Source organism: Zalophus californianus, chromosome 4 (assembly GCF_009762305.2).
Source record: "Zalophus californianus isolate mZalCal1 chromosome 4, mZalCal1.pri.v2, whole genome shotgun sequence".
NCBI lineage: Eukaryota > Metazoa > Chordata > Mammalia > Carnivora > Otariidae > Zalophus > Zalophus californianus.
The window spans coordinates 17,267,181-17,287,407 of NC_045598.1; the positions used below are offsets into that span (position 1 = coordinate 17,267,181).

The window sequence follows — 20,227 nt, forward strand, 5'->3', positions numbered from 1 at the left end:
GAGGCTTATATACTATTGATAGAGACAAAAGTTAAAAAAAAATAAATACAATTTCAAGAGGTATTAAAGGCTAAGAAAAATAAAAGGAAAGGGAATAAATGATGAGGAAGAGGTTGTATTTTAATTAGAAGGGTCTCCCTAAAGAGGTAAATTTGAACTGAGACCTAAGGTAGAAAATTAAGTAAAAATCTAGAGCATTCCAAGGTAAAGAACTACGAAAAGATGGGAGTACACTTGAGGTATCTGATGAACAGCAAACAGGACAGTGACTGGAAGAAAGACCCACATAGGAGACAGTGTTGGGAAAGAGAGAACAGGGGCCAGATTAAGTTAAACCATGTTAGGAGTTCACATTTTATTCCAAATGTGTTGGGAAAATATCAGAGGGTTCTGAGCAGACAAGTGACTAGGTATGACATGTTCTAAAGGGCTGGCAACTAGGTAGAAGATGGACTGTATGGAGAAACAGGCTGCCCAGTCAGGTTCACAAGACAAACTAGGCAAGGGAAGATGGCAGCATGGAGTAATGGGTTGATAGCTTGAAGGTAGGGAGAATGTGAAAAATAGTTAAGTTTTAAGTTATATTGGGTTCAGATCTACATTTTAGTTACTTTGAGCAACTGAATTAGTGAGTTTCAGTATCTTCATCTGGGAATAACATCATCCAAAGGGTTCAATGTCCATGTGAGCAAAGAGCCCAAATCTTGTTCCTCATTTTATTCCCAACTTGAACACACTGCCTAAAACATAACAGCTGCTCATCTTTGATGAATGTTCAAAAGATCACCTACCTCATGCTGTTAACGTATACATGAGATCCCATCCCTTCTCTTCCACTCAAGGACACATGGTCCAGCAACAATTTGATCATCAGCACACAAGTGATTATAATTTCTCACTTAAAAAAATGTTTTTAAGGGATCCCTGGATGGCTCTGTCGGTTGGGCACTGGACTTAAAATTTATTTAAGATCTTATTTATTTATTTATTTGACAGAAAGACACAGAGAGAGAGGGAACACAAGCAGAGGGAGTGGGAGAGGGAGAAGCAGGCTTCCCGCTGAGCAGAAACCCAGATGCAGGGCTGGATCCCAGGACCCTGGGATCATGACCTAAGCCGAAGACAGAGCTTAATGACTGAGCCACCCAGGCACCCCTGGACTTAAAATTTAAATGAAAACAAAAATATATCTTGACTATGACACACCTTCCAGTTATTACCCCATTTCTCTACTCTTTTTAGCAAAATTGCTCAAAAGAGCTGTATGTACTTGCTATCTCAAATCCCTTGCCTCCCACTCTCTTGAATCCTCTCCAAATATGGCTTTCACCACCATTCTTGTCAAAGTCACTGATGACATCCATGTTGCCAGAATCAAATGTCAATTCACGGTCCTCGTCGTATTGGAAAGTTTGTTGTAACCGACCACCTTCCTTCTGTGAAAACTCTGTATTCACTGGACTTCTAGGATACCACATCCCTGATTTTTCTCTTACCTCACTGGTTCTTTCTGCTCAGTTCCCTTTGCTAGTTCCTTCTCATCTCCCCAATCTGTAAATGTAGAGGGCTGCAGGGATCAGATTTTAGACCTTTAGTCTATCTACACACACTTCCTTGGTGATCACATCCAAAACTCATGGTTTTTAAATACCAAGTAGATGCTTATGCCTCCCACATTTATAATCTCCAGCCAAAACTCTTCCCTGAACTCCAGGCTTATAGAAGTAACTGCTCATTCAACAGCTCCACTTAGAGGTCTAAGAGACATCTAACTCTTAACATGTCCAGAACTGAATTACGATCTTTCAATCCTGCTAATCTGCTCTTCTCTACAGCATTCTTCATTTCAATAAATGGCAACTCCATCCTTCTAGCTGCTCTGGTCATAAGCCTCGAAGTCATCCTTGGCTCCTTCCTCTCATACCCCCATATCCAACTCATCAATAAATCCTGTTAGATGTGCCTTCAAAATATCCAGAATCTGACCACTTCTCACCAGCCTCAGCTTATCAATCCTATAAATGTACATTCATAACAGGGCACAGCGCTAAAAAAAACTATGAATAAAAGATGTCCTGAGACAATATACAAGGATAATTGGTATTCATTTTGAAATGTATTTTTTGGTGTGGCTAAGCTCTCTGGCCCAGTCGGACAGCGTTTTTGTATTTGAGGGTATTTGTATTTGAACATTTAAAAACTGTTCTGGGAAGCAAATTCTGCTTCATACTACTTCCATTAACATAATGCAATGGTACTTCATAATTACATTATTCACTATCCCTATTTCTTTCATACCCATTACAAAAACACATTAAGCAAAGAGCACATAAAGTGGCACTGTGAAAATACATCTGACACACAGCTAAGTGAGGGAGCTAAGTGCCAGGTTATTACACTACTTATGTAACACTTGTGCCCATATTTTTAGAACAGACAGGTTTGCCTCATTAAGCAAACCTAACGTGAAAAACCTGTATTTTCAGAAAAAGTAATTTAATGATTGATTAATCACTTCACATACAGGATTCGTAAGAGCCAAGTTCCTTGTGTACTCCAAAGTATCATCTGAATGTTAGAAGTCCAACTACAGATTTTCCATAAGAATACTGTTTTACTTTAGAAGAAACATCAACAAATCTGTGGTCAACAAAGTCCCCAATATGATAATCACCGGGATCCAAGAAGAAACAGGCTAAAAATACTGATTTACTGAGAAGCAGGAGATGGCTTCATTTCAAGATCAGTTTAACACAGGACACAAAAGTAACTTAAAAAGGCTAAAAATAAACAGGATTCAAAACTAAGCACAATTCCTTTAAAAGTTTCTAAGCTCAATTTTTAATTAACTAAAATGAAATAAAAGTGTTTTCCTTTTAGTAACTTGTTGGTCGCTGAGCCATTCTTGCTCCATATGAACTGTTTAGAGTAAGCACGCAGGCATATATGCAGGTAAGCCTCCCCACCCCCGCCCCTATTAGAACGAACAGAATCTAATGAATACCATAACAACCAGTTCTTTCTTTACTCACTAAGCATCAAGGCTTGAAAAAAGTTTTGGCTGTCTACTATCTAACCATCAAATACTTCAACAGTAATAGAGAAAGTCCTCTGAGGCTCTGGAAGGAAGAGAGTTAACAGGCAGTGCAATGTAGTTTTTTGAGTATCTACTAGGGCTCTTCCATTATCCAGCTCCTATTTGCTACTTTGCAAACACAGCAGCTTTTCCTCATACATAATTCCATTCAGGTACTACTAAGTCATATACTTTTACATCTCTGTTAAATACACCGGTTCTCCAACACTTCCATTAGTTAAAATACCAAAGAATTAAATTTCACTCTACCATTTCCTTTGAATTCCTCTACAAAACATCAATGCTATGCTCTTTAAAAAGATAAGTGCTTATTATAATGGAAACAGATAAAAACAGAGGCTGCTCCCCCAAACAGTTTTACAATGCTAGCTGATGAATACAAAGACACTATAACCAGACTAAAAGTGAGGGCCCAGACACACTAAAAAATACACTTCAAAATTAATACCTAGCTTTTTTTTTTTTTAAGCTTTCTTATATATTTCTTATCTCAGGACAATGCTTAGAAACAATGCAAAGGAGTGCTCCTTTATAGGATTAATTTACAGTAGATTTTGCCAAGATGAAACCTCGATCTTCTCATAACTTTAATATTGTCAGACTCAGGCACGGACCCTAATTTCTACGTCCTCAATCAAGACCTAAAATCTTTTAATGATTGTAGTGAAATATAAAAGAACAAAAACTTAAACCTCACAGCATCAAAAATGACACCAACTAAAACCAATTTATTTATTAAATCAGCAACCCAATATATTAAAAACCTATTTTTCTGATTTTTTAAAAACTAATCTTAGGGGCACCTAGGCGGCTCAGTTGGTCAAGTGTCCCACTCTTGGTTTGGGCTCAGGTCATGATCTCATGGGTCGTGGAGTCGGCTTGAAGATTCTCTCCCTCTGCCCCTCCCCCACATGCTCTCGCTCTAAAATAAATAAATCTTTAAAAAAACAAAACAATACTTTAATTTTTAACAAATAGGCCAAATCTCATGGAATTTAACTTTATGGAAAGAATCCAAACCTTTACACTAAGATTCTGTTGTAACAAACTGCTTGACAGGAGTGGCTTAGGCTCATATAGGGATTTCACGGCAAAGTTATTTGCTGTATGCGATGATATCTAATATATAGGAAAATGCATTTTTCTCCTAAAGACACAATGCAATGTAAGAGAATATGCATATTTTATAATTAGGATACCAACTTTGTTTCTAATTGGATACTCAAAATAGTTTATCCTATTAAATTGTTTAAATGCTTTCAGCGAAACGTTAAGAGTACTAACAAACTCCTTTCTTACCTATATAAAACAAGTCTCCATTAATGAGCTCAATAAAACCAATCTAACGGGCTAAAAAAGTTCATTTTTATAATTATGAAATAGATACAACCAACTAATTTGATACCAGGCTATATTGGGCATTGGAAAGAACATTAACAATATTATACAGACTTAATTTTTACTCCTGAGGATTTTATAACTAAAGAAACAAGACTAAGATAAATGTGGTAACTGATAAATACTAATGAGGATATCACAGGCTGAATGGTATACTACAGATAACTTTTTCAAACATACATATTTCCCTCTTGAATGTGTTTTAGGCTGCCTCTAAATAAGGAAGAAGCAAAAGAGTAATTACATTTATTTATTTTATATGAGGGTTTTAGGTAAGAAAATTTAAAATCATTCAGAAAAAAAATACCTATGACGTAGCAGTTCAAGTAATAATGTTGAACTATATTTCTATATTGTTTAAAAGTTAGTAAAATGTAAATGTAGATTTGAAAGGTTCACAATCTAAGCAGAACATTAAAAATGAAGGACGGCTTGAGGCACCTGGCTGGCTCAGTCAGTACAGTGCAACTCCTGATCTCAGGGTTGGTATAGAGATTACTTAAAAATAAAAAATCTTTTTTTTTTTAACTATTTTATTTATTTATTTGGGAGAAAATGAGCAAGTGCACAAGCAGGGGGAGCAGCAGGGAGAGGAAGAGGGAGAAGCAGGCTCCCCGCTGAGCAGGGAGCCCGAAGTGGGGCTCAATCCTAGGACCCTGGGACCATGACCTGAGCTGAAGGCAGATGCTTAACCGACTGAACCACCCAGGCACCCCATTAATAAATAATCTTAAAAAAAAAAAAGATCAAAATACTACTCACTTGTATACTATGTTTCAATGACATCTGCTCCTATAAAAAACTTAGATGGCTCACAGTCCAATTCCAACTTTACAATAATTATGGAACATGAAATAATTTATAGTTTTTTTAAGAGACTCAAAACAATAATATGTAGCTGATTTAGGTTATCATGAAAAATAGAAATGCTTAGAGTCCCTTTTAATACCACTAAGTATTAAGAAATAGAATATTAACTGTAATAATGCTTGAAGGAAGTTCAGGGAACAAAGACCAATGAATGTAAACTCTATTCTATACAGAGAATACACTGGAATTACTTCTGATATAAATCTAAAAAGTTAGTTAACTGGTGAAGTCTTATTTCACAAACTAGAAATAATAATCTTTTCTTTTGGCTACCTGAAAGACACCAGAAAGAAAAGACCTTGCTGTACACTTATATTTTGGCACACAGTTTTTACCATTTAAAGGATCAGAACTGGTGGGGCACCTGGGTGGTGCAGTGGGTTAAGAGCCCAACTCTTGGTTTCGGCTCAGGTCATAATCTCAGGGTTGTGACATCAAGCCCTCCATCAGGCTCTGCACTAGCATAGGGGTCTGCTTGGGACTTTCCCTCTCTCTACCTACCCTCTCCCATGCGTGCATGTGAGCGTGCACTCTCTCTCTCTAAAATAAATAAATCTTAAAAATAAATAAAGGATTAGAATTGTCTAACACAAAAGTATATGAAGAAACCTTTATGAAGGCACCGATGGAGCAGAAATTGCTTCTTTGTTCAATGACAGACCAATGTGCTCAACCTTTTATCTGATTCTACATCCTTTCCCTGTGTGACCCACTCCCATCAATAAATCTCAGCAAATATTGAGTACCCTTTATGTGGTGGGGGGGGAAGGTCAAGAAGGGAGGAGGGTCAAGGAGGGAGGACAAGAGCTGTTCAGAATTACTGACATAAAACAAAAACAGAATAATAAAGCAACTGTTTCTTTTTAGGAACCTCAACCCAAGCATCTAAAATGGTGTGTTGCTGGCTGCATGGTTTTAGCAACCAGTTCCAAGAACTCTACATTCCTTTACAGAGTGTTTGGATATCTACTAGTCACATGGTTCTCCTTGCTTAGGACTATAGTAAAATACAAACGGATATCCAAAGGAAATAATTATAGCTACACTTTAAAAAGAATCAACTACTCTTCCCCATCATAAATAGACAGAATAATTTACAAACTGGAAAGATTTCAGCAAACAGCTGAATAACACTTACTTCTGTTCCAATTCCAGGTTGTACACCAGAGTACACACTGTCTGGTGGAGGACCACCATACTTCCTCTGTCCTGTGGTTACATCCAGAGTATAGCCAGTCCTTTCAAGCAATGCCTAAAGAAAATTATATATCTGTTTATACTTGAATATTATACCACACATCAGTATATTATCTTTTCCAAAAGATACCCCAACATCCTAGGCTATGTATCTTAGGTAAAATAATGTCAAAATTCCCACTGGTATCACTCACACGTGTTGCTCCCACTTCATTTTACTGCTCCTTTCCATACATTTAATGGAAAGAATTGTAGACAAATTAAATCTCTAAGCACACAATTTTTTGATATGAATGAGAACAGAAAAATGGGGCAGATTATTACAAATGTGACATAAGCTGATCCCAGGCTACATATTCATACTTCTATACTGCAGTAGTCCTCGTTTTGCATTCTCCTCTACTTCAATGAGAGCTTTCCTTAACAGCAGCTACCTACCTGTGATTCTTTTCAAATAAAATGTTCTCTAATCAGAAGTCCTACCTCCTTCATGCAGCTTCTCTCATTCACTATTCCTCACATCTTCCTGTGACTTTCTATTATAGTCAAGCAATTTAACCTTTACTTTGTTTAATCCTTTTGTTTTGTACTTCTGCTAGATCATAAGCTCTATAAGAACCAGACCATTTCTCATACAACACAAACTCAAAATACTTGGCAATTACCAAATGAGTATACTCAGGTTTCAAAAAACAAAACCTTACGTTTCCTGACTACCAACCTTCTTCACAACGTTGTATTAGGCATTAAAGAGGGATTGTAGAAAAGAAGGAAATGTTCTTGCCCTTAAGGGTTTGTATTTATATGACAGAACAACAGCGCAGACACAATGGAAAAAAAGAAATGTGATCTCCCTAGAAAGGGGAGAATTTTACACTTCATGTTTTAAAAATTAGATGGTCCCCAACTTGCGATGACTCAACTTACGATTTTTCGACTTCAGGATGGCATGATAGTGGTACGCATTCAGTAGAAACCACACTTCAAATATTGATTTTTGATCTTTTCCAGAGCTAGCAATATACAGGACAATACTCTGGGCTGCATCAGGGAGGCTCAGCTCCCAGCCAACCACTCCATCACAAGGGTAAACAACCAATACACTCACAACCATTCTGCATCCATACCAATCACTGTTTCTCACTGTCAGTACAGAACTCTATAAATTACACGAGACATCCAACACTTCTCTATAAAACGTGCTTTGTGTTAGAGGTGATTTTACCCATCTATAGGCTAATATACGTCTTCTAAGCACATTTAAGGTAGACTAGGCTATAATGTTTGGCAGGTTAAGTGTCATTAGGTATACTTTCGACTAAGGATATTTTCATCCATGTCCAGATAAACCCATCCTAAGCTGATGAAGATCTATACACAATGTCAAAACAACAAGAGATTTTAGACATCAAGTTTAGTGGCTTTCAAAAGTATCACTGGAGGAACCCTGGGATTCCAGAGTTACCTTAGGGTCTCTATTTTTCTACCTTTGACTCAAAAAGAGCTGCTCTAATTTTAAGCACAGAAATACATGTAATATATAATATACATACAAAAAATGTATTTATTACATATTTAAACATTACTTGTCTAATATGTAAAATACACGTATCACATATACAATATATACCTTATCAAAAGCAAATATCCACTTTTGGGGAAATAACACAGGCCTATTCAATACATACTAGTAAGTTTACGTCAAAGGGAATTTTCATGTATGTATTTTAAAAATGTTAAGACTAGGTTATGCCACTTTACAGATGAGGGAAAAAGGTACAAAAAGGAGCTCTATGTAAACTATTATATGACAGAAACTACAAGTTCTATTTCCTGTCTAAAACAAAACTGTACAAACAACTTCATTAAATATTTCAATTTGAGAAATCTATCACTGTGGCAAAACGTCAATATCCCCTTAACTAAGGAATGAGGTTCACTAGTCTTTCACCAAAAGCCCTATATTTATCTTGCAGAGTACTTTATCTAAACAATAATAATAGTAATTGGTGCTAGTTACATAGTTCTTGCCACATTCCAGGCATTATTCTAAGCACTTAACATATCTTAATTCCTTTAATCCTCATAACTCTATGGGAATAGGTACTATTACTATGCCCAGTTTACAAATAATGAAACTGAGATAAACAAAAATTCAGGAGTAAAGCAGTTATAAAACACCTCTTCACCAAAAAAAAAAGAGAGAGAAAGTGCTTATTTAGAAAGAAACCAAACCAAGAGACATGACTGAGTCAATCTGAAAAGCTATTATCAGAAGTATCAATAAACATGTATCATTCACAGCCGGAGCAAGTAATGAGGCAAGGGTCTGAATTAGGGTTTTTCACCAAACATAAAACTGTTTGCCCCCCAAATTCTTGTGTTATTTACCTTAAATTATCTCATTTCTAAACACTAGCTAAAAAAAAAAGTAGAACAATGAAAACTGTTTCTAGGAAATATGAAAAGAAACATTCAATCTCGTCATTAAACTTATTACCATTACAAAGACCCTAGTCAAGTTTTACCTTGATCTTTGCTTCATCAGGCCCCTTTGTGGACTCTTGCACCTTGCTCCCTTGTTTCTCCCTTTGCCTGTAGGTCTTCATAACTCCACATAAAAATGCACTCTTGTTCTAGAACAGACAAGTAATTCAATGAAAAGGAATCACCAGGAATCATTGAAGGGTCAAATACGTAATTAATTTACAATTTCAAAAGACCAGAATTTTAACAAAATATTTACTCATTTATTCACTCAACAAATATTTGCTGAGTGGTTACTATGTGCCAGAGACTGGAGCAGACCGCAATAAGACAGCCAAGACCTCAGGGATCTTACCTTCCACATTGGCAAAACAGTCTTCCATTTGTTGATACTCAAATGCATCTGGACTATCTTTGCCAGACATTCCAAAACTATTCCTCCTACCTACATTATTTTCCTCCAAGATAATAAAACAGGATCAGATAACCCAAAAATGTTTAAAATTTGAGTAACTTAAACCCATAAAAGCCTAGTAATAACAATCAGCAAACTCTGACTTTGATTTTAAATTTTTAAAGTAACTTACTGCAAAGAAGTGGGGAGAGATTTTACTTTACGTTTGTGTTTCTGAGAACTCTGCCATAAAAGGTCCTTTTTTTTTTTTTTTTTTTTTTTAACAGAAGCAGAGGTAGTCACAAAAAAATACCACTTCTCTTCAGGAAAAAAAGTAATGGTAAAGTAATTTCTGATCATCAGTTGTTCAAAGGCATTTCTAGTAAATGGCCTTACCTGAACATGTGATAAGTCACTTTCCTTGAACTGCTGTAGTACAGACAGAGCTCCTTCTTCATTAAATTCCCTGAGAGCATCAATTGCTCTTTCATCAAGATCGACATAAGCTACCAATCCTAAAAATTAAATTGAGAAGGGGTAATGTTATTGCAACAAAAGGGATAACCTAAACTGTGCTATCAATGTTTAATCAAGAATTGTTATATTCAGTACTACCACTAACAAACTACATTTTCATTTAATATGCATATAGGCAGCTATACAAATACTACACAAAAAGGTCAAGAGTACAAATATGAAAATAAAAGATAAAATGTCAAACATGAATTTCAATCCCTATAAACATGAATTGCAATCCCCACATCCCACAAAAACCCCACAAAAATCCTAGCCCCACTTCCCCTCCCCTCCTTAAGGCTTGGAAATTAAATCTGATGTACACAGTGTACTACAGATTAAGCATTAATATAACAAATTCTGATTTACATTAGAGTGGTAAGCATACACTGTATTCCCCAAGGATCAATCTTCAAATTATATGGACTGTTGTAGTTGTTGCTAACCACAAAAGAGGTGGGAGAAAAAATAAAGAGAAACCATTTTTACTAAATAATTCTTTCCACTCTCCAAAAGGTATCAAAGGCTTTTCCTCCTTAGCACCAAAGAGAAAATGAAATGCATTTGTTTATCTGAGCATCTACTTTGCTGCAATCAGAATGTGGAAAGGCATAATTTTAAACTCTTCTACGAATGCAAGTGCAGCTTGATTAATCAATTCTGAAAGTCATATTTTAAGGCATTTTTTTTGTTCTTCTGATGTGTCAAGCTGAGGTTTAAAAGATGCTGTGGCATTCACAACACTGTCAATAATGACTATTTTTTTCAAATGGCATTAAGGCCTTTATTTTGGACTTACAAGTAAACTATACAGAAAATATTTGCACTGCATTTTATCCATACAGTATATTAACTGCACACAGAACATCTACTCAGTTTGAAATGTAATTTCTTAAGTCTGTTAAGTTGGTGTTGTATTTCTCACTCTATAAGGAATATATTTCAGAATTGATCCAATGTAAAATGGAAATATTTGGCAGATTAAAACCCCAAGTCCATATGAACTAACATCAAAAGTGACTCCATTTTGATAAAGCAAAAAAGAACTTTATTCCATACAGTAAATATATTTACGTAATGCCATTTGTAAAGTTACTTTAAGAAAATGTTGCCATGTTTATTTTAAAAGCTCAAAATGAGCATGACTAAATATTTGGAGTTTCCTTACTTCAAAATTCCATTACCACCACCCAAAGCCACAACTCAGGACACCCATCGATCCATTCTGTCAATCCAACCCTACACCCAAACCATCAGCCTCTTATCAATAACAAAACACTCTACAAGAGAGCATCTCTGAGCAAATCACTGCCAATTCTCTATGGCAGAATGTCACAGAAAGTTCCCGAGGACTGATTTTCAAATGGAACCATCACCCAGGAGTCATTTTTAGGAAGTCATTTTAACGTCTAAAATTATCCTAAGCGTCTCAGGTTTGGAAAAAAAAAAAATTTAAGGACAAAAAAACAGATATTTGTTACTACAGTACTTAAGACACATTTGTGAGACAATTCAATTCTCTCTCCCAGAATCTGGATAGGCACACAAAACACAGAGGAAGAAAGTTTCCATCTATGGCCCCAAAGGGGGAGGACACATTTATTTATGAACAACACTCCCTAAGGGTAAATATTTCTCTCCCTCTTTAAAACTTCAAACCGCTTACAACCAACCATATTAAGATATTCAAATTTGCTTAAGCACTTATCCATGGGACTTATAGATTTTTTTAAAAAGCAGCTGTTACAAACCGAACACTTCCAGATTACTGAGAGATGTGGATTTTTGTCTATTAGAAACTAGACACGCCACAAACTCTCAAGGAGTCTGACATTTATTATCGTTTCAGACAATACAGTCTAACCAGTCCTCTTATTATGCCACCTAATCAGACCTAAGCTAATTTAACAATCACTTTAAGAAGCTAAAAGTAGAAAAGTAAAAGCAAAATGATGACTGATTTAGATTAAGAAAAAAACGTAAAATTTGGTATGCTGAAACATACATTTTAATTGGTGGTAAATCTAAGACAAATTGATGTACTGTTCTGAAACAACTAAGACTGCATATTCAACACTAAGAAAGCTTCAAAATAATGAAATAAGAATATCAAAGTCAAACCCAATATGCCCTCAATGAAGGGAAAGTAACAAACATTCAGCTCTACATAGATCAGAAACAATAAGTATTATTTAACCTTAAAAAAATCTATAAAATTCAAAGTGGTTTGCCCTCACTTTCATAACCAGTCAGAAACAAGAAATGCATATTATACCTGTCTGAAATATTTCATCAAGTCTTTCTGCCACCTTCTGTGGGAGGCCTGCCTCTATCAGTGTCTTGTAGTGTTCTGTGTGAGTTACACTGGAAGTATCCATTGGTTCTTCCTCTTCTTTTAACTGTACCGCATTACCATTCACCTGATTAGCCATTTTATTATGCTGCTGGAAAAAATTCAGGAGCTATATTACATTAAGCCAGAAATAACTAGTTTGTAGGACAATGCATGATTTATCTAAACTAATTTGTATACATGCTGCTAATAAACTCTATCAAAATAATATTATATGCCTTTTGTGATGTATCTGACCTAAATTTGCAACAATAATCCTGTAAAACCATAGGAAATGTACATGGAAGCATTAGATCTTTAAGGAACTTCATGTACACAGGGTTAAAAAAAGGCTTGAATTTACTGAAGGTAGAACTGCTGATTAACAAAAGCAGCTGTTGTGTCCTGACAAGCATATCAACAAATCACCACAAAATCCTAAAAAGCCCATCAGCTCTCAATTCTTACACAGTTTTTAAAAGTTTGATTTAGAAACAGAATGAACACCCACAGACCACTTGAAATCAAGGTTTAAGGACTTTCAAATTTTCCTAGTTCTGCTTCAAATCTAGGATAGGTGTGAGATAAATGCACTGCTGTCTCTAGTTCAACATGCTGGTGGTTTGGGTTTTCTCCGCCTCACTTAAAAAAAAACAAAAACACAACTTGACATTAATTTTTGTTCTAAAATTAATTTGCTATTCCCATTCACAGATTTAAAAGAAAAAATGACCAAGTTTAAAAGCTAAACGATTGTTTTAAGTCCACGTAAAATAAGTGAGCTACAATTGAGGGTGCGTCTTTAAAAAAAAAAAATCATGAGTACATATTGAATTTTTCATATCAGTAAAATAAAGCTGCAAAAACATATCGAAGAATAGACAGCTAACTTCTTCCAAATAATTTCAACAAACATTACCTAATGAGGGTAAACTTAGGTCAGATGTCCCAGATTAACCTACCCAAATTATTTTGTATGTTCAACCTTTATTGTAACACTGAAATGGACCAACTCCCTGAAGAGAGAGATTAGATAATAAAACCATACAAGGCCAGTCTCTATACTGCCTCAAAAGACAGGGAATTAAAGTGCACTTGTCTGTGGTGAATGTGATGAAGATAATAAGAATAAAGACACTGCAACAAATACTGAAATAGAGGACATGAAGGTGGATCTCAAGAAGAAGCCTACTTTTCTTGATGAACCTCAAGGTACCTAGTTAGCTATGAAGAAAATACAAGCTTCCGAAAAAGCACTAAAACCCGCAAGATAACCACACTTCCAGATTGCTTACAACCACTGTGCAAATGCACCAGGTGCAGTTTTCTGACCTAAAACAACTTCTTTTCATTTCAAAGTCCACTGATATTTGGTTGAAGTTAATGAAAAAGGGAGGAAGACCAAGGGGAACGAGGTAAGAGAGTAGGAAGAGAGGAAAATGCAGAAAGGGTTATTCTGAAAATAAGATAAGTATCAGGACTTCTTATGATTACAAAACATTAAGACTTGATAGCCCACCAAGGTCTACACAGACGCAGACTCTCAAACTTTGGGTGGAGAAATGTTTCTCAAGGCAAGCCTCAAATTCTGATGAATTGGCAAAAACGAAAACATTCAAAACTGGCACACTTTTCATCAAGAAACTACTTACAGTGTAAGATGAATACGTTTACTGATTAATACAACCTATTTCTATAAAGATGCACTCTAAAGTCCAAAATCTCTATAGTTCTGTTTTCCCACACTCCCCCACCCCCAAATACAACCATAAGATCATCAGAACTCAAAAGTTCTCAGTATCACAAGACCCTTGACAGTATTGCACCTGGGAATACTATTAGTCACAGAAAGAAAGCAAATTTTTAACAGGAAAGTTCAATGAACATCTGCTAAGGTGGTATTTTTTTTTTAAGTATGTGTAAAGCAAAAAGACAAGTTGTGTATTAAGCACAAGACAGAAATATTTATGACTACCATTTCATTGCAAAGGCTCTCCTACAAGTTGATTCTGAAATTGGTTGATATTGTCAAAAAGTTTGTAAACTTTAACAAAAAAAAAAGTAAAATAATTAGATTCCAGAAAATAAAACCTTTCAGATCAAGGAAAACCTCTCTCTTAGAGACAAATACAATGTGCTCATTTTAAAAACAGTCTTTTATGTCATATGAGACCGTTTAAAACTTGTGTCAATTCAACACAATGCCACACAGCCAAACCATATTTCTGGATGCAGCAAATATACTGTGACTGGAGTCATTTGATCTAAGCATTTTTGCAAAAAGTAGACATTTAAATAAGATTTTAAAGGGCTGCTGGGAGACTTCGGAAGTCACCACTAGCCCCTCCCTGACTTTTTCTGAACATCCCTGTGCAAATTCTTCATATTAAGAGACGGGCTTTAAAAGAACCAACGAAATGAAAACTAACGGGTATCTCATGAGTTAGGAGTGTCAAAGCCCTTATCCTACGACTGACTCATGAGACATAAATTCGGCCTCAAGTCTTGAGGACAGCAAAAATCTCAAACAGGTCAGCGTGAAAGGACTGAACCTTTCAAGAACCCCCTGGCCTTAAGTTTTTACATTTTGGCAACACGGTTACTACCGTATAAGAAAAAGAATCGCCTTTCCAATTTAGTGCGCCTAAGACATTCTTAGAATTATGTATCTCAGGCGCCGCTTGAAGCCTAAGTTTCATGGCCTCTAGTAGTCATTTTTTCCTTCAAATCTCGGCTCACAGCATGCAGAGTGGGGGAGGGGAGGGAGGCTTCCTACACAAATCGGCCCTCGGGCTCCAGCTCGCACAAAAGTTTTCTCCCGGCTCAGGTAACCCCGGGTTTGCATCCCGCCCTCTGCCCACCCCACCCCCTCATGCCCGTCCCGTTCAGCAACACATCCCACTCGTGGCTAGGCCGGCCGAGACAAGAGCGAAGCGGCTCCAGAGGAGAGAAGCGAAGGGGGCCGCGGGCGTCTTGAGGCCGCGGGCTAGGCCGGCCGCGTGGATCAGCGGGCGGAGGCGGGAAAAACACGGCAGTCCCCGGCAGGCCGTGGGGACAGTGCCCCGCGGGCAGGACCGCGGACCGAGGGCTGGAGGGGCGGGGGGAGGATGAGCAAGGGCGAGGAGGCGCCTCGGCGGGGCTAGGCCCTCCGCTGCGCGGCCGGACGAGGCCGAAGCCGCCCCCAGCCCATCCCCACCCCCACCCTGGGGCCTCGGAGCGAAAACGAAACTGGGGCCAAGGCGCCGAGCCCGGGCTGGGTCCGGTCGGGTCGGATCGGGGCTCCCGGCCCCTCCCCCCACGGGCCGGCGCGAGACTCACCAGGGCAGAGCTGGGGCCGCCGGCCGGGCCCGTGAGAATCAGCGCGAGGCGCTTTGAAAACGACTAGAAATGGCGCGCGCGCCACCCCCTCCCCCCCTCATGGACAGAGACGCGATCCCGGCAGCACGCGGGGTTTCCCGGAACTGCTTCCAGGGACTCCGAGCGGCCGGGCAATCACCTCGCGCGGCGGCCTGAAAGGCGGCTCGGGCATCCAATAGTAGCGAAAAGAAGCGGCTCACGCTGGACGACAAGGGAGCCAATCGATGAAGCCGTCGGCTGAGCCAATGAGGGAACTCAGCGCCGCCGGCTAGGGTGCCTCCGGGGCGGGGGCAGGAACACAAAGGGGTCTGTGGTGGAGCCCCGCGTAGACGCGAGGCTGCGGGGCACCAGGCCTTGAGTGACCGAGGCTCTTCGCTCCTCGTCCGCCGCCCATACGAGACCGAAAAGCTAGGCCTCACGCCGCGTGGCCGCCTCCAGAACCCCGCCCCCCACGATCCGCACCGGCCTCGCTCCTGTGCGGCCCTCCCGCCCCTTCGCCGGCGCCGCGGCGTCCCTAATCCCCTCTCGCGCCGGCGCCTCCGCCGTCGCCGCTGCCGCCGCAGGCGCTCGCCCCAGACACGCCCACCGCCACGCGGTCGGGCCTCCTTCTGGATCATCTTTTGGGTTCGGGTTAGAACACGATTGAAGAATGATTTGGCTGGCCGTCTGGATGGAGCATTTCACGGAGAAAGTCATCTCTCGGAGAGATCGGAAAACTGCCCCCTGGCTCCCTGCTACACATCACTGGGGCAGCTCAGAACGTGAGGGAAATCGCTAAAGTTGGCACCATTCAAGACCACTGTTAACTCAAATGCTAGAGCAGGGACCTTTTCCCACAGAGTTTGAAGCTACTTTTTATGAAGAAGTAAGGCAGATCTATGCATCTGCGAAGCCAAAAGAGCCGTGCAGGGAAAAGGGCTAAGTCCCAAAGGAGGCGAATTCCTGTTACTCCTAAACCCATTTTTCACCCTCCACCCTTATTGGTTTGTTTCCTGTCCTTGCCTTAGTCCAGACTTCTCTCCTCCCACAATCTTCCCAACTCACTTCTGTAGAGCCAGCTCTTCCCTACCCCAACATCCAATGCCCTACCCCTCTTAGGGAATGGAGAAAGTGAAGCAGTGGTCTACAGGAGTTCCAGATAACACTGGAGGATCATTTAAGTTTCCCAGAACCTATCAGCCCAAAATTAATTATTAAAAAGGTACTATGGGGGTGCCTGCATGGCGCAGTTGGTTAGGCATCTTGGTTTTGGCTCAGGTGGTGATCTCGGTGGTGGGATAGAACCCTGCCTTGGGGCTCTGAGCTCAGCGGGGAGTCTGCTTGAGACGCTCTCTCTTACTCTCCCTCTGCTCCTCCTGTTCCTGCTCTCGCTCTCTCTCAAATAAATAAATGAATCCTTAAAAAGAATACAACCTACTCTGTGCCCAGTACTGAGCTGAATGTCTCAGTGGATCCAAGTTTTGTATCGCAGGTTGTGAAACTTACACAAATGCTGGGCTCTTTTCGAGAAGTAATATACAATGATAAATACAAATTGAGAAACAGAATCTTAGAAGGGCATGGTAAAAGTGAGAGACCTCAAGCCTTAAACTTTATTAGCCTCTAGCTCAAGGGTTCTTAACACTTTTAGTGCTATTTGGTAAGGGCTATGGATCTCTTCTAGATTTTAAAATAAAATAAATAGCATTACAAAAGAAACTTTATATTGAAATACAACTAGAAATATATATATAATTTTTGGCAGAGAGAACAAGCAGGGAGAGGCAGGGAGAGGGAGAAGCAGCACCCGCCCTCCCAGGGGCAGGGAGCCCGACGTGGGGCTTGATACCAGGACCCCTTGGTTAACAACCTGAGCCACCCAGGCGCCCCAGGAAATATATATATATATATTTAAAGATTTTATTTATTTATTTAAGAGAGAGATTTAGAGAACGAGTGGGAGGAGGGGCAGAGGGAGAAGCAGGCTCCCCACTGAGCAGGGAGCCAGAGGTGGGACTTGATCCCAGGACCCTGGCATCATGACCAGAGCCAAAGGCAGAGGCTTAACTAACTCAGCCACCCAGGCACCCAGGCACCCTAGGAAATATATTTTAAGAACAAATTTGTGATATAAATCTGTTTTTCTTTATGAAGACATTAAATATCAAGATCTTGCAGCAGGTCAAATAACTACTGAAAGTTTAAAGCGGTGATGAGAAGATATTCAAGAAGTCCATGATAACTATAATGTGATATGAAAATGCCTTTGATTTCTATTGGTGACAGAGTGAAAAGTACTGCTAATTCTACTGTGGTTTGTTGCTTGCATTCACAATGGGAGAAAATGCTAGGTTTCAGTTGGACATTTCCTGAAAATAAAGATGTTAGTCGGCAGGTGGGTGCCTCAGTGCCTCAGTTAAGCCTCTGACTTTGTCTCAGGTCATGATCTTGGGGTCCTGGAATGGAGCCCTGCCTCAGGCTCCTGGCTCAGCAGAGAGTCTGCTTCTCCCTCTCCCTCTGCCCCTCCCCCTGCTTATGTGCATGAACTCTCTCTCTCTCAAATATATAAATAAAATCTTAAAAAAAAATGTTGCTTTTTTCCATCCAACTTGAAGGACCATGTACTTTCATCCGGACACTCTTTTAAATCCACTGACCACAGGATTAGAAACCCTGGGCTGGATATCATAATTAAAGTGATTCCATCACCCAATAGTTTCTGGGAAAACATTTCAAGTATTTTGGCCATATACTCCTCAGAAGTATACTCCACCTTTTCAAACCATTTATCATGATTTTTTATATTACGGAAAATATGGTCATTGGAGCTTTGCGTTTCCAAAAAAAATTTGTGTGTGAATTTGATATTCCACAAATATGTATCATGTGCCCTCTGCAGACAAATCACTGTGTTAAAAGTAGGGAATAGGGGCGCCCGGGTGGCTCAGTTGTTAAGCGTCTGCCTTCGGCGCAGGTCATGATTCCGGGGTCCTGGGATCAAGCCCCGCATCAAGCCCCGCATCAGGCTCCCTGCTCCACAGGGAGCCTGCTTCTCCCTCTCCCACTCCCCCTGCTTGTGTTCCCTCTCTCGCTGTGTCTCTCTCTGTCAAAATCAATCAATCAATCAATCAATCAATCAATCAATCAATCTAAAAAAAAAGTAGAGAATATAAAATGAATGAAAGAGTCTCTGTCCTCTAAGAGTTTACATTCAAGCTAACAACTCAGGCAAATATATAAATAAACATAATAAAAATGAGCTGTTAGGGGGCACCTGGGTGGCTCTGTTGGTTAAGCGACTGCCTTTGGCTCAGGTCATGATCCTGGAGTCCCGGGATCGAGTCTCACATCGGGCTCCCTGCTCAGCAGGGAGTCTGCTTCTCCCTCTGACCCTCCCCCCTCTTGTGCTCTCTCTCTCTCAAATAAATAAATAAAATCTTTAAAAAAAAAAGAGCTTTTAGGGAGCATTCCAGCTATATCTCTAATCTTTTGAGATTAGGTAACAGTGCAGCCAGGACATTTTACAATTCTTACCTGTCCCAGACCAAACCTGGGGTCTGAGCTGATATGTTAATGAACATGCTTTTGCTCTTTAAAAACAATTACAGGGCAGCAGAATATTCAAATTGAAGCTTTGACTTTTACTACTCACAACCTGAAGTTAGCAGAGAATTTTTAATATTATCAACCCTTCTTACTGGATCCATAGATCAATCTTCATCATGCTTTTCCCTTTTATAACATTTAGTCTATCCTTCAGACTTCGAACATGATGACAATTCAACCTCTTCAAAGTGCCTTCACTTGCCACTAACAAGGACAACCTATCCCAGCCACAGTTCAAAGTCACAGGCAGGGGAAAAGAATAGAAAGAAACAATATAGAAAGGAAGAAAGAGGAGAGAAAAATGGAAAACAAATACCACATGAAGCATGTTGTGGAAAGGATATTGCCAACCAACCCTTGCTAACATTAGATGCCATGAGTCCTCTACTCAGCTTTACTTGAAAACTTCAAACTTCATTTTCTTCATCAGACTTTAAATTTTTTTATTATTTTAAGGTGCTTTCTAACACTGTGGTGCTCCAATCAAACTGACCAGAGATGAAGGCTGTTTTTCATTTACACTTCCTAGGATTAGGCTTCTTTCAAAAAAGAATGTGCCAGGGGTGCCTGGGTTGGTCAGTCGGTTAAGCATCCGACTCTTGATTTTGGCTCAGGTCAGGATCTCAGGGTCATGAGATTGAGCCCTGCTCTCTAAAATAAATAAATCAATCTTTAAAAAAAAGAGAGAGAGGGGCGCCTGGGTGGCTCAGTCGTTAAGCGTCTGCCTTCGGGCTCAGTCATGATCCCGGGGTCCTGGGATCAAGCCCCGCATTGGGCTCCCTGTTCGGCAGGAAGCCTGCTTCTCCCTCTCCCACTCCCCCTGCTTGTGTTTCCTCTCTCGCTGTGTCTCTCTCTGTCAAATAAATAAAATCTTTACAAATAAAATAAAATAAATAATAAACGAGGGGGGGGGGCACCTGAGTGGCTCAGTTGGTTAAGCGTCTGCCTTCGGCTCAGATCATGATCTCAGGGTGCTGGGATTGAGTCCTGTATC

The 20,227-nt window shown here is 39.6% G+C and overlaps 1 protein-coding gene across 6 annotated transcripts in view; it reads right to left on the reverse strand.

Moving 5' to 3' along the window:
• Positions 1–15,765, reverse strand: part of HNRNPR (heterogeneous nuclear ribonucleoprotein R) — a 31,911-nt gene extending 16,146 nt beyond the window's left edge. For 3 of the 6 annotated variants that reach the window (XM_027603727.1, XM_027603752.1, XM_027603742.1), the window contains exons 1-5: positions 15,610–15,764; positions 12,235–12,400; positions 9,840–9,958; positions 9,091–9,198; positions 6,504–6,617 (exon numbers count right to left, since the gene is read on the reverse strand). In XM_027603727.1, the coding sequence (XP_027459528.1) occupies positions 6,504–6,617; positions 9,091–9,198; positions 9,840–9,958; positions 12,235–12,391 (498 nt within the window). In that variant the 5' untranslated portion in view covers positions 12,392–12,400; positions 15,610–15,764. Of the gene's footprint in view, positions 1–6,503; positions 6,618–9,090; positions 9,199–9,839; positions 9,959–12,234; positions 12,404–15,609 lie in introns of all 6 variants that reach the window. The other 3 variants (XM_027603768.1, XM_027603759.1, XM_027603734.1) reach the window with 2 other exon arrangements.
• Positions 15,766–20,227: the final 4,462 nt, after the last annotated feature.